Raw genomic sequence first — 15,933 nt, 5'->3', positions numbered from 1 at the left:
ATGTTCATGCTATGACCAAAGGCAGTAAAGATTTTGGGGTTTTAGAGAATATAGTTTTACCTGCTATTTCTAGGAATGCAGTTTTGCCTGTTGTCTCTAGTTGAAGGTAATGCAAAAGATATTTTAAATGGATTGAGTTGAAGTATTTATGAAGGGTGAAATTATCAAATGACATTTCAGAAAAAAACAAATACAGGGAAGAACCAGTTAAAAAAGGAATTTCCCACAACCACTTGGACTGTTTAAGAGCACAACTCCTTCACTGCACATTTATAAGTCATGTAGAGACTCTTTATTCCAAAATATATGTTATTTTGTGTAAATACAACATAAAATTATATTAGCATATACACAAGATTCTTCAGATAGTTTCTCACACCAACCTCTGTTGATATTCACTGTTAGAAAACAAGGATTGCAATACCCTTTCAGCTTACAAACGTATTATAATTTCTAGCAAGCATTTCATATCACTTGCACTGTTATGTCCTACTCCATAAATCTGATAACATCAGCTATCCCAGACTAAGTTCTTCCATTGAGTATAACATTGAACGCACTATAGAAATGACACCATAGGTTATTAGAAAAATCAAGGATTAATCACATCACACCAAATCTACTAGACAGATTGAAAATTAAAGGCTACAATGTCATTTCACCCATTGATGTCACCAATTATTCTGACTGCAGTACAGTCTGATGGATATCACATGGTGTCAAGTTGGCACCTTATCATGAACCACCACTTTATATATTTTAGAAAAGGAGTTCCATTTCCTTTCAATCATTGACTCCTTAATCAATCAACCATCCTAACTGCTTTCCAAGTAGCTAATCCACATAATAATGGTAAAGAATAAGACTTGGTGTCTTGGCTGGCCTAAGAGTAACCAAGCTACTTCTCTACAGGAGTTTTCTCATCTAACATCTGATAGAAGGTCAGATATGTACTGTCTGTATCTTGCTCTTATTAGCTGAGTCAAATTTTCACAACACAGTGTCCTCATTGCTCTCTGATAAATCAACCTGCTTAACCTTTGGTTTTGCTAGAGAGCTTCACCAGCAAAATATAGCTGTTGTTTATTCACATGCTCAAAATGTTTTTGAATGCCATGTAATTGCTGTAACTTAGTTTGTTAGATACAGTTCTCTCAGGCGAGCACTAGTCAATCAGAATGGTGATGCTTCCACACCCACTTTCTAAGCTCAAACTTGGCTCATTTACTGTAAGTCACATGTAATTGCTGTAACTTAGTTTGACAGATATAGTTCTGCCAGATGAGCACAAGTTCAACCAGAATGGAGATGCTTCCACTCTAGTAGTGTGTATTAAAGCCACACCCAGTCTCTAAGCTTAGATAATGTTCATTCACTGTCTTGTTGTAACATCTTTTTTTGTTTTATTATGGTTTTATCTAAATGTTAATTCAAAACTTCATGAGTAAGAAGTTCATTTTTTCAACCATTCCACATATTATTGTAGGCAATGTGAAACATCTAGGAAGTGTGTCATACATTGCATCTCCATTAATCTGTATTTTTTTTAAAATATCAACAAGTTTGATGAACAACAAGTCCACTATTGCTCTGTTACTATGCATTTCATAGCTGTGTGGTCATGGAATCAAATTTCCTCCCTTACTAACATACCCTGTGATATACAATAAACAAGTACAATGGCACAAAAACAATTAACTAGCACAGGAACTTAATTTAAAGTACATACATATCCACTTAAGAGTAGTCTGATAAGCAAAGTAGCTAATATGATTAAAATGATTCTTCAAACTAGTTGCTTGATTCGTGTGAATTTCTTCAGGTTTTCCAATTTATGCTTACCTCTGGATAAGTTATAGCTGTTTGATGACATAATTAACAACCAACACATACTGATTACCTTCATAATATTTTGGGAAAGGTACAGAGTTATTATGTGCAAATAAGAACTTCACATTCTTAATTGAATTTATCCTATTCCCCCCTCTAGGCAGCACATACTGAACATTGTTTGGCCCCTCTCTCCACAGTTCCTCATAAAACATTTTTTTACTGATGGTACAAGTACCTGAAATATCCTGGTTACCAGTGATTCTGGCATCATGTAAAGTCCAAACCATCTTCTGTCTTAATGTTTTGAAATACCACTATTTGCAACATAGCACAAGAACCACTATTCTGTGGTTTATACCAACAATATAGCATATAATTTGACAATCATAGTTACTCACACATGTGCCACAGGTAACATGCATCAATATTGTGTTTCTCAACTTGCAACTTATACTTCACCTTACTGTATGATGAGTTGGTCTCAAGCGAGGTCTAAATTTTTAGTTGTTCCTGGGATGTCTGAGATGTGGTTCTACTTCTTCCTGAGCCTGATGCCATGCAGAGATTAGATTTTGTGCTTTGCATGTGTTGAAAAAAAGCTGTTCTCCAAATGATTTCCCCAGACCTTTAGACATTCTGGATCATAATTTCCTTTTAGATACCAAATTCTACTTGGACTCATAAGTTATTTGCATAGAATATACCACTCAAAATTTTTTGCAAAGTTTTATCTTGGACCCAGCAAATGTAGCAGGAAACAAAAGAAAATATAAATGATAAATTCAGAAAATCTGTGTTAATAAAACCTGTGGCCATGGCACCAACATTTCCCTCTTACTAGTCTACCCTATGGAATGCAATAACTTGGTTAAAACAACACAGTAAAGGGTTTAATAAACATGTTTATTGATTGTATTTGAATTCAGATTGGCTGGATTATAGAAAAAGATTGGACAAAGTATGATATGGAAGCAATATACTTTAGTTGTACAAAAATGAAACATGAAAACTAACACTGTACTAATGCAGTTGAAGAGATGCTGGACAGCCTCCCTAGCTATTTATTACAAGATTGACAGCTCATATAGCTTGTTATTTGCACAACATTTAGAATGATAATTCTCTCATAATGCATTGTTACCCATGTTACTAAGCACTCTGATTAAAAACAAAAGAGAGAGTACAGGCTTAAGTAATTTACGTTATCATATGAGTGATAAAACTATAAAATTCATTAGCACACATATAATGTAATTTTTTAGGAATGCCAGCTAAGAAAGTACTTAGCAATCCCAATGTTCTCAAGCAATATTTAACTGGCACAAGAATAAGGCCAACTCATTTCATGACTAATTACTTGCATGCTTAAGTGCACATTTTATTTAAAACTTTGGTAACTTAAGAGAGAAAAAATTACCTTGTATATATGAAATATCACAACTATCCTTTCCAAGGAAGGAAAATTGTTTGAAGGGATTATTAAATAATGCAAGACTAAAGGACAAAAAAAACCTTCAGTACTGTAATAAAAGTGGAAAACCTCATGCATTAGCACATGTAGGACAGCAATGGACTTCAAAACTATACTCTAAGCCAAAAAAAAAGAATAACCTTATCTGTAAAGTGAAGGTTACAGTCACTAAAGAGAGCTCCAAAACCATTAACAAGTCATACATGGTGGGTTTGGGGATTCCAACCATCTGAATAAAATTATTATTATTGTTCGATACAGTTTGTTTGTTTGTTTTGGAATTTCGCACAAAGCTACTCGAGGGCTATCTGTGCTAGCCGTTCCTAATTTAGCAGTGTAAGACTAGAGGGAAGGCAGCTAGTCATCACCACCCACCACCAACCCTTGGGCTACTCTTTTACCAACGAAAAGTGGGATTGACCGTCACATTATAATGCCCCCACGGCTTGGAGGGCGAGCATGTTTGGCGCGACTCGGGCGCGAACCCGTGACCTCAGATTACGAAGTGCACGCCTTAACGCGCTAGGCCATGCCAGGCCCCTGTTCGATACAGACCCAGTTACTTGCTTGCTAGAAAGAGCTAATTATACCACACATGAAAATGAAGCAGTTGCAGTGCTAAAATGTATTGTACAGTTGAGAAGTTATTTCCACTAATCTTCAAGCATATGCACAGTTAGTTTCATAGTTTTCTGACACAGATGTTTAGCACCAATAAACAATAAGATCTGTTGTGGTTTACATATCTACCCAAGAGTAGTCTGACAGAAGTAGCCAATGAAATTCCCAGATACACGAACTAACAATGTCTTATCCTCCATTTAGCTCATTTAACTACTTATCAAGACAAATACTGTTGATCAGGTGTTCATGAAACCGTTCTTGTAATTAAATTAGTTACTTAGAGAAATTTGATGTAAGCAATTTTGGATTTTATCAGGCTGACTTAATACTTAAGTAATCCTCAAAATACAATGGAAAGAAATATACCCAAAAGTTTGTAAGAACATGACATGAAAAGAATAAAAGACTTTGTAGCAGCTTAAAAAAATAAAGTCACGTTTTGTTCTCAATATTTGTTATTTAAAAGTAAAGTGTCCTAGACAAAGAAACAAAACAAAAAAGGTTTAACTGATTTAATGCCCCTTCCAGAAAAAAAAAAAGGAATAAAACTGCGGTGCTTTAAAGATACCACTGCACAATTAGATGAATGCTGTATGAATCTAACCCATATAAAGCCTGATTTTTCAAATAGAAGGAGTCATAAAAAACAAAATGCATTTACCGAATAGATTTTAATGACGGTGTCCAAGGAAGCCTTGAAATTGTATGTATGCATCGTGAAACTTATAAGTGCAATAAATGTTGGTATAATAACCCTAGAGTAAAGACGCAGTGTGGAATTACCAAGCTTAGAGCCAAGTGCATAAAATTTAACATAAAAATAAAAACATCGATTAAATTTAAAGTTTAAATCGTTTCTCAACTAAGCTATTTTCTGTTATATCCCCAACATTTTTAATAAAAACAAACCTCTTTAATCAACAGAGATTAAATTAAGAAATCAACAAATATTTTTTTTCCTATTTTGTTGTCCGCACACAACACAAAGCTATATACAATGGCCTGTCTGTGCTCTTCCGACCATGGGTATCGAAAACAGATTTCAAGCGATGCGATTTCGCAGACATGCCGTTGTGATAAATATCAGATTATAGTTTTATCGCTGAGTGGCATGACATAAAAGTCATTGTTGGAACGTAATATTACTAAACGCATTGGCTTTTCTGTATATTAGATTGTTTTGTTTGTTTTGTTTTTTTAATTTCGCGCAAAGCTACTCGGGGGCTATCTGCGCTAGCCGTCCCTAATTTAGCAGTGTAAGACTAGAGGGAAGACAGCTAGTCATCACCACCCACCGCCAACTCTTGGGCTACTCTTTTACCAACGAATAGTGAGATTGACTGCTACATTATAACGTCCCCACAGCTAAAAGGCGAGCATGTTTGGTGCGAGGGAGATGCGAACCCGCGACACTCAGATTACGAGTCGCACGCCTTAACCCACCTGGCCATGCCGGGACTCTGTATATTAGAAGTTCTTAATCTAATTTTTACTAATAATTAGTGTATGAATACAGCTCGAATTCATTTCACGAATGAACTTAATTTTGATTGGCTCACAAAGGAATTTACCGACGTTTGACTGTCTCGACCTCACATTTCATGCCTAAATTAAATAAACAAACTTTGTGAAATCAACTTTCATCTACAAAAAGGCAGAAAGGGGTAGTACAACCACCTTCATTTTTGACGGGTTATACGCGACTAAGAAATATAATGCTGATATTGACAAGAATTAATACATCCTTTGAAAAATAATTTACTTTATGTATCGCACTTTTAAAGTTTTAAATTTGTATTAGGTGGTTATAATGAAATAGAATAAACTTTGAATCCCGGTGAATTTTTATGACTAGATGATTTTGTTTATTCTGCAGCTAGTGTGATAAAGAGGCATGTGGAAGCATCTTCTGTATTCAAGACCACATCAAAAAAATACAAAATGGACTACAGGACCATATGTTTGAGGTGACAAGGAAAATCATTATCCAGTGGTTAAAAGGCATTCAATATGTGAAAATACAAGCTGATGATATCCACAGACATATTAATAAGGTGTCAGCTTGTATTAGTATGTCATTATATTGAAAGGCGGAAAAGTTGTTGAAATGATTATCATATTTCCCAGAACAGTATGTCAAAGCAAAATTGAATGCTCAAAGTTATGATGACGTCATTGAGATGCACAATAAAACAGGTGAGGTGCAAGGGAAAGTCAAGTACTGAGATCCAAATACAGATTACACTCACTGCTGTTCGCCCCAACTGAATCAAATAATGGAGCAAATTATATCTCATATTTCTGAAGAGCAACTTGTTTGGCTTCCCAGCATTTCGAAAAATAACTGAAGTTTTCAAAGCCATGGTGATTAGGCTACTTCTAAGAGGGACAGCAACGTGATAGAATGTTAATAATTCACACAATTAGTATTGATCACGAACATCGTTGAAGTGTTATACAACCAACTACGAAAACAAGAATGTGAATGCTGTTGACAGAGTGACGACTGAGTTCATCTGCACCATTATTACTGATGCTCCAAGCTCAAAGCTAAATCCTGAGACTTACGTGCTCAGGTGAAGAAGAGCTGAAATGAAAAGGAATTAAAGAATGGTGCAAGAAGTGTATGACGTAATTATCGTTCATGTAAATGAACACTTTTCAAAACATCCCGTGAGTACCAAGCTACTGCAAGTTGATCTATTAAAAAAATAAAATACTTTCTCTTTCAAACATTCTGAACTCTTTATTTATGGGAAGCCAGAATTTTATTCAATCCGTGATGCTACAGCATTAAGCTGTTTATAAAAATAATTTAAAGGACATATTCTCAGAGTATGTTAAATAACTGCGCTTATGACCACAGACGAATAAAAAAGTTTCTCGCCACTCAGTTGAATCAAAAAATTACTCGAAACACAATGCCACAGAGCCGACTCAATACATTGGCAATGTTATCAATGCAGAAACAACTGATTTGAACAGGTCCATAATTAATAAATTTACTGATTTTAAGGTTTAGATGGTGTTAGTTATTTTAATTTATCTAGGACTAGTCTCCGATTTACTATGTTATGTACGTTATATATAATAACGATTACAAATAGTTAATAGCGATAATTATTTATATACAAAAAATTTACAAACTCACAAACAATATTCAGTCTTCTATCTAGTCTGGAACTTAATATTTTATCGACAGTCCAGGTCCACGAGGCACGAATTACTTTTATGTTGATAGACAGATATACTTCACTTGACGGGAACGCTAGCTAGCTATATTCTTATTTGGCCTAAACCAGTTTACAAGTTTACTCTTCACAGGGGAAAATATGTATCTTATGTTCTCACAAACATACTAACATCCGAAATTAATTTTCTGAAATTGAACGGTTTATAATGTTTGAAATCTACCTGGTCCAGTTCTGTAGTTTTCTGTTAATCACAATTATAACTTCCGAGGCTTATAGTATAACAATCTATCACTATTCTCGGCTAGCTTTATTTCAATCACGCGTTATTCTCGAATGTTCAACAATGTTCAAAGACACGCCAGTATTTTCGTAAACCACATATTGTTGATTCTTGCTCTCGAGAATCATCTACAAATTTATATAATACATATCCAACAATATACATCACGTGCAACAAAATATTACACTAAAACAAACGTAGGTATTAAAATAAATGTGTAACAGTAAATCCATTATAATGGCAAAATACCTTTTAGGTGAATAGGCCCGGCATGGCCAAGTGGGTTAAGGCGTGCGACTCGTAATCTGAGGGTCGCGGGTTTGCATCCCCGTCGAAAAAACATGCTCATCCTTTCAGCTGTGGGGGCGTTATAATGTGACGGTAAATCTCACTATTCATTAGTAAAAGAGTAGCCCAAGAGTTGACGGTGGGTGGTGATGACTAGTTGCCTTCTCTCTAGTCTTACACTGCTAAATTAGGGACGGCTAGCACGGATAGCCCTCGAGTAGCTTTGTGCGAAATTCCAAAACAAACAAATTTTGAATTTCACCACCCACCGCCAACTAATGGGCTACTCCCAACTAGGGGATTGACTGAACATAATAACGCCCCCACGGTTGGGAGGGCGAGCATGTTTGGCGCGACCCTCAGATTACGAAGTGCACGCCTTAACGCGCTAGGCCGTGCCAGACCCAAGTTCAAAAATAAAACAAACAAACAAATCAAAACAAAAAACAAGTAGGTGAATGATATGTCTTAATTATGATTTCCCATTATATTTTTCTAATTGATCACAAAGTTCATATATAAAAAAATGGAATAAAATTTTTATTTGAGATAACAAAATTCAAAATAAAATATCTTAGAAGACTTGTAAATTTTATTTAATCTAACTTACAAACTGCTACGTGCCTTCCATCATTCGTTATAGCCAATCAAATTCTGCGTTCAAATTCTAAGAATACATAGTATCAACATCAGTCTTGTAAGAATTGAAATCGTTCATTTTTAATTTGACTTTATATATGTACCTAAGTTTTATAAATAGACTTTAAAAACTTTTACCTCTAAATTAAGTTTAACTTTATCTCTTCATTCAATTAACAAACACTTAATTCGCTTTTTTCCTTTCGCTAGTAAAGCGGTAAGTCTCTGGATTTACAACGCTAAAATCAGCGGTTCGATTCCTCGCACTGGGCTCAGTAGATAGCCCAATGTGGTTTTGTTATAAAAAAACACACACCCCTTTCGATTTCTTCTGTTGTGATTGTTTTTTGTCATTGATGATTTCCGAGAGTGTGAAAACTTGGATTTACAGCAATTTCTTTCAGCTTTCTTGACTTCACTTATTAATAGTCTAACCAATTTTCTTTAATTGTTGTGTCAATATTTTTAATTAACTTTAAGATATCACTTTTGTTTTATCTCCAGAAAACCCTGATCTGACACAAAAACAACAAACCTAACTATCTGAAGCACGATAATTTACAAGTATTATTTTGCAAGTCTGTATTCGCTTTCAAGTTTCATATTTGTCTAATTTTCTTCAGGTTCAACGACAGCAATGCTGTATTGCAGCACTTGAGTGTCGTTTATTGCTGGGCCCAGTATGGCCAGGTGGTTAAGGTACTCCAGTCGTAATCCATGGGTCGCGGGTTCGAATCCCAGTCAGACTAAACATGCTCGCCATTTCAGTCGTGGGGGCGTTATATTGTTACAGTCAATCCCACTATTTGTTGGCAAAAGAGTAACCCAAGAGTTGGTGGTAGTGGTTATGACTAGCTGCCTTCCCTCTAGTCTGATACTGCTAAATTAGGGACGGCTAGCGAAGATAGCCCTCGTGTAGCTTTGCACGAAATTCTGAACAAACCAAACCATTTATTGCATTATTTATTCATATTATGGGCGTCTGTAATGTTTATCTTGTCCGTATTTTATGTAAATACAACACATAAAAGCGCATACAATACATAAGGTTGACAGTAACACAGATGGTTAGGACTATTAAATCGAAATAGTATTTTAAATTTAGCTTTAAACAGGTCATCAGAACTTCACAGTACTATGCAGTTGTTTTCTTTTACAACAATATCGATGTAATATTTGAGTCACCCTTTTAAGAATGTATGTAAATATTATAGCAAAAAGTTTTAATTTCTTGTTGTTCTGTCTTCTGTTTCTTTTTTATTACGTGAAACTTATAACCACAATAATAGTGTCAGACAATTTTACTGAGGTGACATAGTTTCAAACGGAGTATCAGCTTTTATATGTATTATTAATAATTAGTGATAATTAGAAAACAAACAAATATAATTGTAGTGTAAACGATGCTATTATTACCCTTTGAAAGTAGCTTTCTCACAGACATTTTGTGTTTTTTTAGAAAGCATAATTACAAGGTGTAACATGAATTACTAGCCAAAAGTAGATAAGCAATAAATATTACAGTTGGAACCTTACTGTATTTAAAACTTGGTTGTACATGTAACCTTCCTATGTCCATTGAAACGCTGTATTAAAATAACAAGGAAAAGAGGGTGTAATGGTAGGGGGGGAGTATTACCAATCCTTCAAAAACAATGCAAACAAGATTGTAGGGATGACATTTGCATCATTTCTACATAATAGCACAGGAAATATTTAATATATGCAATGTATATAACTATTCAATCACAAGTGAATGTAATTTATCCTATTCTTCTATGTTAACATTCTACTACACCATGTGTCTGTGCTATTAGGTACGGGTGATACAAATGTCATCCATACTATCTTTGTATTGTTTTTGAAGGATTGGTATTAGCCATTCATACATTGGCATCCTTTTTTGAAAATGTTCTTTTCTTGTAATTAAGAATTGCATTTTCCTACCTTTCCAAATTCAATGCGACGCAGAAATTATAAGTTTATCTCAAAATTGTGTGTAATATACTTGACCTTGTGTCTCAACTTTCAGCACCTCAAGGCCAGCTTACTTATTTTGCATAATAGCAGAATTCCACCTATATAGTTTTTGATTCGTTAGTTTATGGGAATGGCAGTTGATCCAGCCCTTTACAGTCCATAACTGCTCGTCACATACTCCACTGGTTGGGAATCACTGCTATTTTATTTAAAAGTGTACTTTTTAAATTTTAAAATATATTTTTATAACGTGTTGTTAAATCATTGCCGAAGGTTCTCTTTAATTTCCTGATCACACCATGACTTGTCACAAGACGAATATTATCTCCAACAAAAGTTAAAACGCAAAAAAAAAAATTGACATTAGGGTTAAGTATACCAGCATAATAATTAGTCTTTCTATAGCTATTATAGAACTAATACTGTTATTGAAATAATTTATTGTCGTTTTAACACAATGTAGATTTTCATTCTTATTTTTATGTGATTACTACTGTATAGCGATCAAAAATAACAGAGAAAGTACACCCCCATCCCACAGCATACCCTAACCTCACATTCACCGATAATTGAAATAAATAATCAAAAGCAACCAACAAAGAGGCAGAAAAGTGCAGTCGATACAGTTAAACGTCGGTAAATTCCTTTGTGAGCCAAGCAAAATTAAAATAATTTATTAAATTAATTTGTGACGTATTTATAGAATTTTTATTGAAAAATCGTGTGGGCTTTTGTGACTCATCCTTTTTTGAGAAATCAAGCGTGACGTGACATAAACTAGCGTTTATATAAGTTATAATTTAAAACTTGTAATTTGAAACTTTTTTAATTATATATGTTTCGTTGACATCATTAGTGGGCGTTGCTATCTTTTTTCGGATTCCATCATTTAGACATCATGCAGTAGACTTACTTCGACGTCTATTTTCTGTAACCAGTCGGGAAGAGGCGCCTGAATATATCGTAAGGAAGCTAGGGAAGTGGATGGTCAAAACGACGGTAGCTCAGACATTTGCAAGTAGACGCAGACACGTACATATACACTAATACACAAAACTGCTTCCTGTATGGAGTATTATCTGTGATCTCTTGTCTGGCTTGTTGAAATTTTTAAAATTGTTTTATTGCTTCCGAACATCATTAATCACCAACAGTAACAACAACAAAAAGATAAACATGCTGAACTGTGCATTTCGTGAATGATTAATTTATAAAACTCAGCGGCGTTATTCATGAATGTAGCACACACAACATGAACAAACGAATGAACGAATAGATCTTTACTTTGATCTACATTGTCTCAGCTGAAACCCCTACCAAGATGCTATCGTCAAACAAATGAAATATTATAACACGAGGTCACCCAAAGAACAAAATTAAGCACTATATTAAAATACCTATATTAAAAAATCTTGCGTACCACGTGCAAAGTCTTTCTCTTACGAAATTTGGAATTCATTTTATCACACTGTGAACTATCAAAGGTTTGAAATGTTGTTCACACAATTATAAGAAACGTGAAATTAATTTATTCAAAATACCACCAGCGGGTTTTTAGTATAAGAAGTATATATATCGGAATTTATTAATAATCTAGCCATTTAAAAATCCATAAATAGAGGGTTTATAATTGTGTATATGTGGGTTTCCATAACCTTAGTAACTACACACAATACTTGAAACTAAGGAAATTATTCATGAGGTAAATTTGCTCATGCAAATAAAATTTCGAGGAACAAGTCAAACGTTTTTAAATAATAACCCCGAACCGTTTTAATTCTCTGTAGAAAGAATAAATTTTTATTTTTTCCCTTTAAATTGCATCTAATTTTAACTTTTTAACTTTCATGCGTTGTAGTTATTTTCTAAGAATAGATCAATCAGTATTAAAATGTTAGTGTTTTGCTTTTGTGTTTCATCTTTCTTATCAAATTATAAATTCTTAGAGGTATTTATATTTAAATTAGTACCAGCCGTATTTCAAAATTATTTAAAAAAGGTTACAAGCATGACCTCAATTATCGAGATTAGTAAAAAACAACCAATTTATTTTAACGCTGATATTATTCTTTCCCATTATTAGAGTTCAATGTTTGATTCTAAACTTTTGTAAAGAAAATCCAACATAGGCTTTGCGAATTAATTCAGTTCGTTAAATCCTTCACTATGTAGTCAAATTTAATAACAAACTGTAACAAGATAAGTTGACATAACAAGAGTACTTAACTATGAATAATACATTACATTTTTAATTTGATGTTTTTATCAAGCATTTTTTTTATCCGTAAAGCTATGATATCGTGCAAAGGCGTCACATCGTAGCTTCTAGCAAGATCAGTGTGACAGAGATGACAAATAATATACGTTCATGAAATCACAGATCACCCTTCAAGCAACATAAAATAAAACTTGTGATGAACAACACGGTGAAATAAAAAAAACATTAACACTGTATACAGTTTATTTTGTTAATAAATTTATTACAATCATATTATGTTTGTAAAAGTAATTCCACAGAAATTCAAATTTCATTAATTTGTGCATGAAGCAATCACTTAAAATTATATTTTTTATTTTATTTTATTGTATACCAACTGGAGTGCCCGTCCGTTGAAGGGGTGAAAAAGAAACTCGCTTGTAACAAGGGATAGAAAACTGTGCTTTTATTTTTTATACATAATAAATATTAAACGTGCAGTAAAAATACATAAATATGACAGTACTGAAAAGAACAACATACTCTTTTCAAGAATCATATCAATATGAAATTAGATGGGGTCTAACCCCCATCTGGAGAACAAGTATATTTGTATTTGAGGATCTTCTAATGTAACCGTCAGTTTGATAAGTGTTTTCTGAATTATGGCTCAGAAAGTAATACTTCGAATGCAAGTATAAATGCGATCCTTTTCTAATATATATATATATCATTCATTCAGACATTTATATTAAAGATCAAATGTCATGAAATTCTAATTTGGAGTAATAATTGCATGTTTCTATATGCAATCTAATTTTCGATCCTGAAAATCACATTATTTTAAACAAGTTGAGGCCACTTCTATTCCAGTTCATATAAAATATTTTAATTATTACAGTGGATAATCAGTTGTTTTTTTGTATATTAAACAAGTTTGCTATACATAATAACTGAAATAATGTTCACTATAGTTAACACCAGAGCTAATAGCGGTTTCTATGGTGCCATGCCAAATTTATATATTTATCTTCATATTATTTTATCTAAACATGAATAAAAACGCATACATGTTTATATTTTCATAATATGTTTTTTCCGTTATATATATGACTAGTGCGAGATTATCTTTTAAGCTATTTCTTAACACATTTTAAAGCTATTTATTAACTTCAAGTCACTTTAGTTGTCAACAATAAAAATAACCAGTTGATTATTAAAATTTACTCGATAACAAATGTGAAGAAAATTCAGCTTTATAAATTTCCTATTACAAGTTCGTGCTTCAAACATTTATTGTCATGAAGCATTTTTATTTCAAACATGAGTGCTATAAAACAGCAGTAAAATTCTAAACATTAATTGACAACAACTTGCATTAAAATTAAATGTATTTTATAATTTCGTTTTTTTATATATACCTTCATGAATAATAGGAGAAGCTACAAGGCTATAAGGAAAGACATGAACAAATATTATAGTTCACATCAAAAGATTATCTCATTACAGGATTAATCTTACCTTTGTAAAAGATGTCCGAATTGTTCGAGTTAGAGGAGGACTTTCCTTACCCCCCGAAGCCATGTACGCGTGTAAAAAATATCTGTCGTCTTCCCTCTGTAACACATGTATTTGTGACTAGTTAGTCTTCGAACGCGTTATATATCTCAAACGTTCTAAATTTAGACGTTACTGAAAGTTCCTCACTCTAAACGGCCACGGTTTGCTTATCTTTTGTATCAAAAGTTTTACATGAAAGAACAAAGGCTTTAGGGAGATAATTAATCATCATACGAATGAATAAAAAACAACTAGCAATGATACATTTAATGTCATATATAGTTACATGTAATTAAAAATAAGAAAAGTATGAAACAGTTTTCTTGCAAGCAACATATAGCTTCGTTACTGATATTTCTGGCACAAACATTTCTTTCATCAGATCATAATGAATCACACTTCTTCAAATATTTAGAAAATTTTCGTGCAACGAATTCTTTGTGTACTTATTACTCATTATTCTTTGGTGTAATGAAATAAGAAAAATAGCAAATACTTAAATTAAAATGAGATTAATACGCAAAGTATAACTTATGGTTTTGCGTCCTTTTCAATAGAAAAAATCTACTGTTACGCAGACATAATTATACTATTATCATTAAAATATTTCTTACTGTATGAGTTGCATTTTACTATTCCGTTTATTCTTGTATATGTTGTCCGATACGTGTTTTGTGGTAGTTTGTTATGACGTAACATTTTACACTTCAAACTTTTCTGGAAACGAGATTAGGAGAAGGCCTAAAATAAATGTACAGAACGTTACAGTAAATTCTAGAAGGAAGAGTAAAGAACGTAGGCTTGTGACGAAAGAAGTTAACACGTCTTTGGGCCTAACTTTGTAAGAACGCTATGGTATGGAAGTTAATTCATTATGTTCTGAAAACACGTAGGTTCAAGAAGGCTTGATAAAAATGAAATAGAAACCCTATAACGTGAGAGCTTTCAAAAGGTGGACCTTTTTCTTCAGGGGCACTCTGAGAGTGGTAGTGTGGTTGAACCAGTGATATATGTAGAGCAGGGGCGGGCAATTTATTTTTCATAGTGGCCACAACTGTGGCTAATGAAAACAACGTTGGCCACACTATTAAAAAAAAATTGAAAGACGTCAGTTTAATCAAAATAATTGCATTTCAACTAGCCTTCAGTGTGAAAGTTGATGGGGTTTTCATCAACAAGTTTCGTAATATTTGGTTTAATATCTATACTCAATGACCATCTTAGCCCTGCCTCTAAATTTATGTTAGTAAGCCGAGATCTGTATCTAGACTTGAGAAAATCTAGCGTTGAAAATGTTGACTCACACACTCATGTGGATCCAAACATGAAAAATAATTTTGAAATTGCTATCTTTAAATTTTGAAGACTCGTCTATTAGAATAGTGAGCCACATCTCTGATAAAACATTATTGTTTACCTTTCGTGTGTTCTACACTTTGCAGGGTAAGCATTTCGTCTGCAAATCCACACTTATTCAAAGACAAAAAAGATGTAATTTCCTTACTGAAATTGAAATGGATCATGCAAAAACTCAAATATCAATTTCAAATTCTTTTAAATTCGCAGTAACGTGATTCAAATTTTTGAGATAGATTTTTGATCCAATTTACATAGAGATCATCTGTAGCATCAGAGAAATCATAGTCATTATTTTCTAGAAAACTATTCAACTTTGCAAAATGTGTCAAATCATTCATTTATAGTTATTATGCAAGGAGGTTTAGCTTTAATTGAAATTCATTAATAAATTGTGATTGCTCATTTATTATTTTACCTCTTCCCTGAATCTTCGTATTCAAATTATTCAAGTGAGCCATCATGTCTCACAGGTTTGCAAATCACACTGCATGACAAAGTTTCAATTTCA

General features: G+C 33.3%; 1 protein-coding gene across 4 annotated transcripts in view; it reads right to left on the bottom strand.

Moving 5' to 3' along the window:
- Window positions 1–14,163, bottom strand: part of LOC143255723 (BAG family molecular chaperone regulator 2) — a 39,973-nt gene extending 25,810 nt beyond the window's left edge. For all 4 annotated transcript variants that reach the window (XM_076511845.1, XM_076511849.1, XM_076511847.1 and 1 more), the window contains exon 1: window positions 14,028–14,163. In XM_076511845.1, coding sequence (XP_076367960.1) covers window positions 14,028–14,090 — 63 coding nt within the window. In that variant the 5' untranslated portion in view covers window positions 14,091–14,163. The remainder of the gene's footprint in view (window positions 1–14,027) is intronic.
- Between the last annotated feature and the right edge of the window lie 1,770 nt (window positions 14,164–15,933).

The sequence above is a fragment of the Tachypleus tridentatus genome, chromosome 7 (genome assembly GCF_004210375.1).
Source record: "Tachypleus tridentatus isolate NWPU-2018 chromosome 7, ASM421037v1, whole genome shotgun sequence".
Taxonomy (NCBI): domain Eukaryota; kingdom Metazoa; phylum Arthropoda; class Merostomata; order Xiphosura; family Limulidae; genus Tachypleus; species Tachypleus tridentatus.
This window is presented reverse-complemented; position numbering and strand designations above follow the sequence as displayed.